This window comes from Hydra vulgaris, chromosome 06 (assembly GCF_038396675.1).
Source record: "Hydra vulgaris chromosome 06, alternate assembly HydraT2T_AEP".
NCBI lineage: Eukaryota > Metazoa > Cnidaria > Hydrozoa > Anthoathecata > Hydridae > Hydra > Hydra vulgaris.
The window spans coordinates 1,248,064-1,259,161 of NC_088925.1; the positions used below are offsets into that span (position 1 = coordinate 1,248,064).

At 25.5% G+C, this 11,098-nt stretch overlaps 1 protein-coding gene across 1 annotated transcript; it reads right to left on the reverse strand.

Annotated features, from left to right (window-relative positions):
• Nucleotides 1-615: 615 nt before the first annotated feature.
• Nucleotides 616-6,226, reverse strand: LOC136082089 (uncharacterized). The gene is made up of 3 exons (XM_065800667.1): nucleotides 5,960-6,226; nucleotides 1,130-1,367; nucleotides 616-1,031 (listed from the first exon to the last, which is right to left on the reverse strand). The coding sequence occupies exons 1-3, from the start codon at nucleotides 6,224-6,226 to the stop codon at nucleotides 616-618; spliced, it is 921 nt and encodes a 306-aa protein (XP_065656739.1).
• Between the last annotated feature and the right edge of the window lie 4,872 nt (nucleotides 6,227-11,098).

Here is an 11,098-nt window from a genome sequence, read left to right on the forward strand (position 1 = left end):
GAAAATTGGGATAAAACTTGCTGGATGAACTGTTATCAACATTTTTCTTAATAATAAAAGAATTATCTCTACCAGCGAAGTAGCTGTTCATCAAGTAAAATCTTTTAAAAAGAAGAAATTTGATAAAGTTTAATAAATTATTTATAATATAATTATTTTATTATTTAATGAAAAAAGAAAAATATTTTAATATTTTTTATAACTGTTCTTGTTTCTTACATTGTTTTTTTACTAATTCTAAATTTTAAAATAAAGACTCTTTTTATTTATTTATTTCTTAATAAATGTTCGTTTAATATCTAGAATTATGAATATATACAACTTTAGTGGACTTTTTAAATTTAGAAAGTAAAATAATTTTGAAAATGTTCAAAACTTATTACGTTTTTGAAACATAACGATTTCAAAAACTGGCCTTCTATTTTTTTCTTCAAAATGCAAAATATCCGGCCGTATAAATAAAGTAGGCCATGATATATTATATTATGGTTATCAATACTATTTATCACGCATGGATTTAAATTTTTATCAACAAATAATTTAATTTCAGTGTTAATTATTAGGAGGATATTGGTTATTTCTTAAAACATTAGATAGATTTTTTATGTCTTTATATCATCCTAGCCATGTGTTGTTGATTTTATACGTTCTATCAATTACACAACGTATAAGACGAATTTCATGACAGAGAACAAAACTGGAAAATTTTTGTAAAAGACCAGTAGATGTTTTTTTGTGATAAACTGATGTGGAAAGCGAAACAGACTTATTGATAAAAACATCTAAAAATGCAATTTGATTATCTTGTTCTTTTTCCGTCGTAAATTTTAAATTTTTAGGCTGTTTATTAAGATGTGTAAAAAATTCCTGAGCTTCAAACTCTGAATTTAAAATAGCGATAATATCATCCACATAACGTTTATGAAAAATCGGTATGGAGGAAGAGCAATTACTAACCCATTTTTGTTCGTGAAACCCAATAAAAATATTAGCTAATATTGGCACTAAAAGAGAACCTATGGCAACGCAATCTAATTGATCATAATATTTCCCGTTAAATAAGAAATGAGAACCGGATGTTGAAATTTGAAGTTTATTTTAAACTGAACTTTAGAAAAATATTTTAAACACGTATCATCTTCAAAGTATAAATCAGTAGCTTTATCTATAGTTTCATCAAGTGGAATATTAGTAAATAAGCTTTCAACATCATAGGAAACTATATATTTGTTAGTTATATCAACTTGTTTTAATTCCTCAACAAATGAAAAAGACTCACAGGTGGGAAAAAATTTAGGTATATAAGGAGACAATAAATCAGAAAGATATTTGGCAAGTTTATAATTATATGTCCCATGACAAACAATCTAATGTTTATAAGCATTTAATTTCATCTGTTAGTTGTAAAAATCTAAGTAACTATAATTGTTTTAAAATTTTGGATACTGCTTCGCACAAAAACAAATTGAAAATTAAAGAAGCACTCCATATTAAATGGGAAAACCCATCTTTAAATAAACAAACAGTTCATTATAATATAAATTTGTCTATCTAGTTTTTGTTTTTTTTTCTTTTTTTAATTTACTTAAAATTTTATTTTTATATTTTTGCTATTTACGGTATTATAATTTGTATTATAATTTTTATTGGTTTATAACAATTCTATTTGTAATTTCTAATTATATTTATATCCAGAGTTTTAAATTGCAATTTTATCTTTTGAAAATGTAGTAGGTTAACTACGAAACATGTCAAGATTAAAAAATGTTGTGTTTTTCTTTAAAATATGTTCATATATATAAATATATATATATATATATATATATATATATATATATATATATATATATATATATATATATATATATATATATATATATATATATATGTCAATGTTCTTAAAGAACAGAGCAATAATAAATTAGTAAAAACACTTATCTAATTTTTATTTTTCTTCGACAGCTTCTTTCTCCATCAGTAGGTTTATCAGGAAGAATGTCTAAACATCAAAAAGTTCAAATTATAAAAAAATTGTTTCAGATGAAATTGGGAATTGTTATAATTAATTATGTAATAACTCTAGTGTTTTGCAACCAAGAAGTTGTATTAACTACATTAGATAATTAAAAAATCATGAAAAGAATTCTTTAGAATTAGGATAAATTTAGACTGGTCATTTATTTTTATAATTTTTTTAAAAGAAACTTATTTTCATGACTGCATTTAAAAATTAATTCAGATTTTTTATTTAGTAAATTTTCTTGATCTAATTGAGTAATAATTTTAAATTTTTCTTGTAAACATAGTAAACATTTTTTGGAAATGTTATTATAGTCAGGCGCAGTTTTTAGAATAGACCAGTTTAATTTAAAATTAATATTTTTTTCTTTCAGCAGCCAAATATATTTTGATAGCATAGTCTCTTTTGAGTATTTTTTATGTTTAAAAGATTGTTTGTGGTTGGCATAACGATTTTTCTATTTGCCCTCGATTAAGCCAATGCATTGTTTATCAGGGTTGTTTTGCAAGGAAACAATGCATTTGTTAATAATATTTTTTAATAAGCAATTGTCATTCATAGGGCAGCCAATTTTTGGCTTGCAGTTACAATTTTCAGTATTTTTTTTGGGGGAAACTCATTTTTATTATTCCATGCAAAAATTATGGTCTTTTATAATTCTTTCAATAATTTTTGTACAGCTATAGCTTACCTTAATAGTGTTTCTGGTAAAAATTTTGTGCAATTTATTAGAGGGAGGAGAATGTATGTTAACTAATTTTAAAAACGCTTTTCCAATACTTGTTTAAATATTTTTGCTGTACGGAGGATTGAACCAAATTATATTTCTATTTCGCTTTTTTACAATTTTTGTTTCAAATATTAGCTCGAAATTTTTAAATCCGCTTTTTTTAAGAGCATCTTCATACACGCGTTTGGAAGAGTTAAAAATATTTTCAATAGAAGAGTTTTGATTTGGTCTATTGTTAATTGAAATAGGAATTTGTTTTAAGATTTGAGGGGGATGATTTGAATTTATATTAATATAAGATAATTCATCATTAGGTTTTTTATAAGGCCCATAAGAATTTTCCGAGAGGTTAAATGTGACATCAAGAAAATTCACAATTTTTAAATTAATGTTAATTTTAATTTGGAAGCCAATGTTTTTGAAAATTTGTATAATATTTCTTCTGATTTTGTCAAGTTGAGGCCCTGATTTTTATTGCATTATAATTAAGCCATCATCGCGATACAAGCCTAATTGATTAAAATGCACTATTTTAGCTAGGGAATTTAAAATATATAAGCCTACAAATTCGCAAATTTCTGCTCCGTCCTAACTTCCCATTGTTATATCAAAGCACTCGTGCGTGGTATTTTTCTTCAACGTCTCGTTATTAAAATAGAGTAAGTTTTTCCTGCAATGTTTAATTATGTGAATAGTGTCGTCTGCAATTTCAGTGTGGATTTTTCCAAATTCAATTGTTTTATCAAAAATTTCGGCTGTAATTGAGGGGTAAAATCGTTAATATCAAATTATATAAATGTGCATTGATTTATATTACTTATTCTAGAAAACCAATTTATAACGTCAGTGGTATTTTTCCACTGTTGCAAATTTAATTTTTTTTGAATAATTTTATTTATTTCATCACAGAAATAAGTTCCTTATCTCCTCTTTTGATACCGAAGACTGATCCTGGTTGGGTTACGTCACGTTTACGTCACGTTATACTAAATTTATATTACGTTAAAACTTTGTTTCCATGGAGTCATTAGAACTCACGCCACCGTAATTCTAATTGTAATTTAATGTTTAATTTTTAATTTTGTAATATATGGCTGATGATTGCCGTTATGCATGAAACTTAAAGTTCCATAATAAAAGTTTTTTCTTTATCGTTTTTAATTATAATTATATATATATATATATATATATATATATATATATATATATATATATATATATATATATATATATATATATATATATATATTTTTATTCAATTTTTTTTGTTCTTTAATCTTTACAAATTCGTAAAATATAATATAATCTTTACGGAGTAAGTAATATTTATAAAAGAAATAAAAAAAAATTACAAAGTTACATTATACAAAAAAATATATAAAGTAAAACTTTAAAGTATTAGAAATTACTTCGAAGAACGCGGAAAACTTGCAGAAGACCGACGGTCTTGTCATCAAGAAACCGCTACCCGTTACTAATATTTTTGGATGCTTTTATTTAAAATAAGTTTACATTTTTTTTTTTTTTAAAAAAAACGAAAAAGTGTTATCGGTTTTCGGCAGAATGAGAATATTAATCCAAAATGCAAAAGACAAAGAATGCAGACAAAAAGAAGTTTTTAATTTTTTAATTTTATTTCAATACACATTAATATAAGTAGGTACACGATTTGCTAAAGAGGTAATATATATTCGTTCGAGTGTTGATAAATAAGGCTATTATTTGCTTTTGTGTTTTTGTTATTGCTGTCGTTTTTAAGTTATTTAGAGTTTTTTGGGTTATTTAGAGTTTTTTGAGTTATAAGAGTTTACATTAGTTTCGGAACAATGTTAGTTTTATACATAGTTTTAAATGTTTTTGGGTTAATAAAAGTTCATAAAGTTGTTAGTGTTTAAAATGAGATCTTTTAATAATGTTTTCAGAGTATTTAAGTTATTCGATTTTTCCAGTTGAGTATTTTTTGAGTAATTTATTATATAGATATGGACCACGGTACGAAATGAAAAAGTGCGAAAGATTTGTTTTTTTAAAAGGTACGTTGAAGTTTCCCGTTCCTCTGGTATAGTATCTATTTTTGCTATTTTGGAAAAAGTTCTTTGAAAAGTAAGAAGGAACAAGTCCAAGTTTATATTTGAGCATAAATAACAAATTTTGGAATATATTGATTTGATATACATTTAATGCTTTCAAATTTTTTAAAAGTGGCTCAGCATGCGAGAGTCTATCCTTATTAAAAACTATTCTTGCAGCATGTTTTTGTTTTCGATATAGTGTGGTTAGTTTGGATCTATGGGTGCTCGCCCATGCAACATTAGCGTATATGTAGTAGCTTTGTATAAACGAGAAGTATAGAAACTTTAAATTATCAGGAGACAGTATAGAACTAGCTTTGTAGAGGATACAAATGTTTTTGATATTTTGGTATTTAATATATCTATATGTGATTTCCATAAGATGTTCTCATCAATAAGTATCCCAAGAAATTTAGTTGCTTGGGTTCTCTCTATTTCTTTAGTATCTATATTTAGCGAAGGTAAATCGGGTGGTATTTTTTTAAGGTTAGAATGAAAAAGAATGTATTTGGTTTTTTCTGTGTTTAACGATAATTTGTTAGATTTTAACCAACTGTTTATTTTTTCAAGTTCAGTATTTGTAGTTTCATAAAGTTCTGTAATTGATGAGGGTGCATAAAATAAATTGGTGTCGTCCGCGAACATTATGAAATCTAATTTACTTGAGGCTTTAGAAAGATCGTTTATGTATATTAAAAACAAAAGAAGGTGCATTTTTTTTTGAGTAATTTTGAAAATTTTTTTCCATGAGCAATAACGCATTGTTTTCTGTCTAGTAAAAAACTTTTGAACCAGTTTAGTGCAACACCTTTTATCCCATATTTTTCCATTTTCCTAATTAAGATAGCGTGATCTACCGTGTAAAATGCCTAAGATAAATCAACAAAGACTCCAAGGACGTATTTTTGTTTTCAAAGGAGTCATTTATATTTTTATAAGATCAAGAATTGCGTGTTCGGTTGAATGTTGCTTTTGGAAGCCAAACTGTTTTTCATTTAGGATTTTGTTATTTGTTAGATATTTATACAGTTTATTGTATATTACTCTCTCCAAAAGTTTTGAAAATACAGGTAGCACTGAGATAGGTCTGTAGTTATTTAGTGTAAATGCATCACCGGTTTTTAATATTGGTATTACCTTAGTTATTTTTAATTTATTCGGTACGGATCCTGTAACAATTAAAGATTTAAAAATTTCATAGATTGGTTGTTTTATCTCCGGAAACACATTTACACCTATATAGCTACAAATGTCGTCTATCCCAGGGGCCTTATTCGTCTTAAGCGAGTTTTTTGCAATTTCTAGTTCTTCATGGTTTAGTTCAGAGAAAATATTTAAACAGAAATGTTGGTTTGTGATATAGGTTTCGAAGGAGATATCAGGGCATTGAATTTTTGAAGCCATATTAGGGCCTATGTTTGCAAAAAAGCTATTGAAGTTTTCAGCGATTGAAGTTTTGTATATATATATATATATATATATATATATATATATATATATATATATATATATATATATATATATATATATATATATATATATATATATATATATATATATATAAATGGGTGGATGCAGCATTTTTAGTTACCAACCAAAAGAGATCATAAGTTTTTCTACGCAGAGCCTTAAGTATTATGAAAAATTAAAATAGCGTATTAAGTTTAAACAAAATTGCCGCGTAAAAGAGTTTAAGATCTCCTACATCTGTTTTTTAGCGCTGCGTAATTTTTAGACCACGGATGACCAAATAGCAGCTCTTAAAATGTCATTGCGGCTCGCGAACCGCATGCGGCTCTTTTCAAAAGTTTTATTGATTTACTGATAATAAAAACTTGAAATGCGAAATGAAGTAACTCCCCGAAAAGTTAACTCCCAGTTAAAACATTTTAACACCCCGGTTGCATATTTTGAAACCCTATACAGACTCAGAATAGGCAGAGATATGCGCAATCTGATTCGCTGATTTTGAAAGAGAGACTTTTGCGCGTATGTTTAAATCAAAACAAATGTCAAAAAACGTATATTGAATAATAAAAGTGAATTTGAGTAATTTCATAAAAAACCAAATAATAATAGCAAAAAAAATTATGATTTTTCTATCCAATTTTGTGCAATATAATACAAATACTTATACAGACCATCACAATTCAAAACATCCGTGATTTTCAGAATTTTTTCTTTTTTTTTTTTTTTTTTATTTTTTTTTATTTTTTTATTTTTTTTTTAGTATTGTATTTGCCGATTGAAAATAATTTACACTCGTAATTTATAAAAACAAATATTTACATGACTGGGGCTTGAAGAAGACAAAATTCATCTTATCATTAAAAATAAATCATCATATCTTAAAAATAAAGATTTAGAAAAATTAGTTTGTTTTTCTAATTGTTTTTATAATTCAAAGTCTTAGAAGTTTTTATAATTCTAAATCTTAGAACTTAGATTCTAGTCTTTCTAATATCTTAGACTAAGATATAAAAAAGAAAACCATTGTAACAAACTATAAACCAGATAATAAAACTTGACTATGCTGTGATTCTCACACGATAGATTTTTTAAAACAGTTTTAAAATTTACCTGCTAATATCAATGGACTATTATTAACTTGGTATAACTTTTTTCAAACTAAGTTCCCATTTATCCAATCATTTAGCAAGAAAAGTATTTTGAAAAAATAGCCTAATTTCTTTTTAGAACTTTACACGTATTACTCCCATATATAAATTATATACAACACTAAAAAAGTTTGAGAATATTGCTTATTGGTTGTTATAGCTAGCCCAGATGATTTGCAACACTCTTAAATTAAAAGCAATTGTAAGCAAGAGCGAATTTAGATATCCTTTGGTAATGTATAGTAATAAAAGATCACAAAGCATTGAAACATAATAAGCTATTAGAAAAATCTATAACCTGATGTCCACAAGTGTGTTTTGATATAGTAAACTGATTACCAAAATCAATAACTCTCAACTTACCACACCTTTATGAAAAACTAAGTGTAAAAAGGTAAAAACAAGAAAGATTGCAAACGTGCAAGTTCATGTTGTTGTTTATTTCAATTTCAAAACTCAATACATGTTTGTTGATATATAGCTTTTAACCTGAACAAAATACTCGTTATTGTATTCTATAATTAATATAAAATGTGTATCCTTTAATAGCAACTGATGGTAAATAATATTAAATAAAGCAGCAAAATTTGATAAATTTTATATATTTATAATGCTAATAATTTATTTTACATTATATACTCCAGATGAAAAAGAAAATATGTCTACTGTAAAAGCTAATTTTGATGAAGTTATTTTTATTACAAAAATTGCCATAATTCATCTTTATTTGATTAAATTTTTTGAATTTAACACTCTAAAGTTTTAATGTTCAGTGAAAAAACAAATATCACTTTTTTTGTTAAATTTTCCAATAGATTATTATCCAATTTATTATTCAAATCATTTCCATTAGATTAATATCCAATTTTCATCCTATATAATATATATAAAGAAAAATATTGATGTACGCCTTATCAGCATTCTCAAAATTTAGGTTGAACAGTAACTTCTTCAGGGTTCATAGATTTATACGGAACATGTAAGGTAGTTTGGCAAAACATCTGAAAAAATTTTCTTTTTCCAAAATTTTAAATGTTAAACTGTTTATAATTAACAAGTTGGTATAAAGATGCAGTAACAAGCTTAGAACAACCTCTGCCTCATCTTGAAATTTATACTTTGCATATTTTAAGTACTTTACCAGTAGTCTGGTGCAATTGCATACAAACTTTGTATTGAGCATACTTTATAGAACACAGACATTATATTTGATGAGAAACACATTTAGAAATTGCTCACATGCAAATTCAAGTGAAATATTTCAAGAGTTTATAGATACAAAACACATTTTATAATAGCAAAAATATTCATAGCATGACAACTTATTTTGTTCTTTTATTTGATAATTTTCTTTTCTTTTTTTTTAACTCTTTTTTCATTAAAACGTTTGATTTCAACCACTTAGTTTAGTTTTTTAAATCTTTTTTTTTTCAATTAATACAATACAAAAAATGCCACAATCATTTGCCATAATCCACTTTTATTTATGCCATAATCCACTTTTATTTGGTTAACTTATTTGACTTCAATACTTTTTCTTGCTTTTAATGTCAGTGTTTATATGTAACTGTGCAAAAATTACTGTTCTGTAGACAAACATAAATATCACTTCTTTTGTTAAATTTTCAATATATTTTATAACTTAATGTAGCCTGCCAAAAAATTTTTAAATTGTAAAAAAGTTTTTAATGGTTTAACACGATGTTTTATTAAAGTAAATAAAAAAATATATCAGCCTCCTCCAAACTATGGTTGAAACAAAGCATGAAAACAAAATCTCCTCAGAGCTCATATATTGACATGGAACATGTAAGCTATTTTTTGCAATTAGTACAAATTTTCTTTTTTAAAAAACTCTAATTTTCAACTCTTTATAATAGACATGTAAATCAGTTTATAAATAAAGTTCTTCACCAGTAGTCACGTAAAACTGCATATAAACTTTGTATGCAAAAGTGCTTCACTATTAGTCTCGTACAACATACTTATATAAACTATGTATTTGAGAATGCTTTAAGGACAAGAGCATATTTTAAGAGAAACACATTTGTAGGTTTTTTCTTGTATTGATAAACTTAGTATATCATTACTTTGAAATTTATTTCAAAAATCTGTTTGTTTTGATTTTAATTATATTCTTCAGCAAAATCGCACTTGCCTCTCTTTCAAAATCAGCGAATCAGATTGCTCATTTTTCTGTATAGGGTTTCAAAATAAGCACCCCGGTTAATCTATTTCGAAATAAATTAATCCCGGGGGTTAAATTGTTTTAAAATATGGCGAATTGGAAACCCCCATTGTAATAAATTATCCCTTTTTACTACGCGTTTTAAATTATTTAGCTTATAATTAGTTCTACAAAATTGCGTATGTAGTTTATTTTAATGTATTTTTTAATTATATATCTTCAGTTAGTGTTGAATAAAATTATTTTATTTTTTAAATAAAACTATTATATTTCTCTCTCTCTCTCTCTCTCTCTCTCTCTCTCTCTCTCTCTCTCTCTCTCTCTCTCTCTCTCTCTCTCTCTCTCTCTCTCTCTATAGATATATATATATATATATATATATATATATATATATATATATATATATATATATATATATATATATATATATATATATATATATATATATATATATATATATATATATATATATATATATATACACATATATATACATATATATATATATACACATATATATACATATATCTATCTATCTATCTATCTATCTATCTATCTATCTATCTATCTATCTATATATATATATATATATATATATATATATATATATATATATATATATATATATATATATATATATATATATATATATAAAATAATATTAACAATAATAATTAGAGATTAAAGTGCCATTATTTACAACAATCACAATAGTGATGAAGCAATACAAGAGCACTAAAACAAGTTGGCTATGAGTTTGAAAAAGCGTTTATAAAAAGTTCATATTTTAGTCTTTTTTTAAATGTTTTTAAAGAGGTTGAGTTTCGCGTGTTCATAGAAAAATCATTCCAATTTCGAGGTGCAGTCATACAAAAAGAATTTGAGCCCAGAGAAGTTTTTTGTTGATGACGTGTAAGTTGACAACTGCCTAATGATCAAGTATTTTGTTTTGAAGTTCGGACTTCTAGGAGTTCAAATAAATATGCAGGAGATTTAGATAATAAAATTTTATATGTGATAACTGATACCTTATAGATTATTCTTTGATTTATTGGTAACCAATGAAGTGATTTCAGCAATATTTCTGAATTTAAATGAATAGGAGAATGGAAAACGATTCAAGATAAGCTATTTTGAATTCGTTGGAGTTTTTTAATATTTTTTTGATAAGTACCAGATAAAAGACTGTTAAAATAGTCAAGCTGAGTGTTAACAATGCCACATGCAATTGTATTTGCAGCTTCTTTAGTCAGACGTGGACGGATGTGGCGAAGTGCACGAATATGGTAATTGCAGGATTTAATAGTTTTGTTTATGTGTTTGTCCATAGAGAGCGATGAATCTAGGGTGACACCAAGGATTTTTACGGAATTTATCGTAGTTAGTGTTGTTCCAGAAATAACAATTTTTGAATCATTTTATGCATGCAAATTTGTTTTCTAGTCCAAATAAAACAGCTTCTGTTTTATT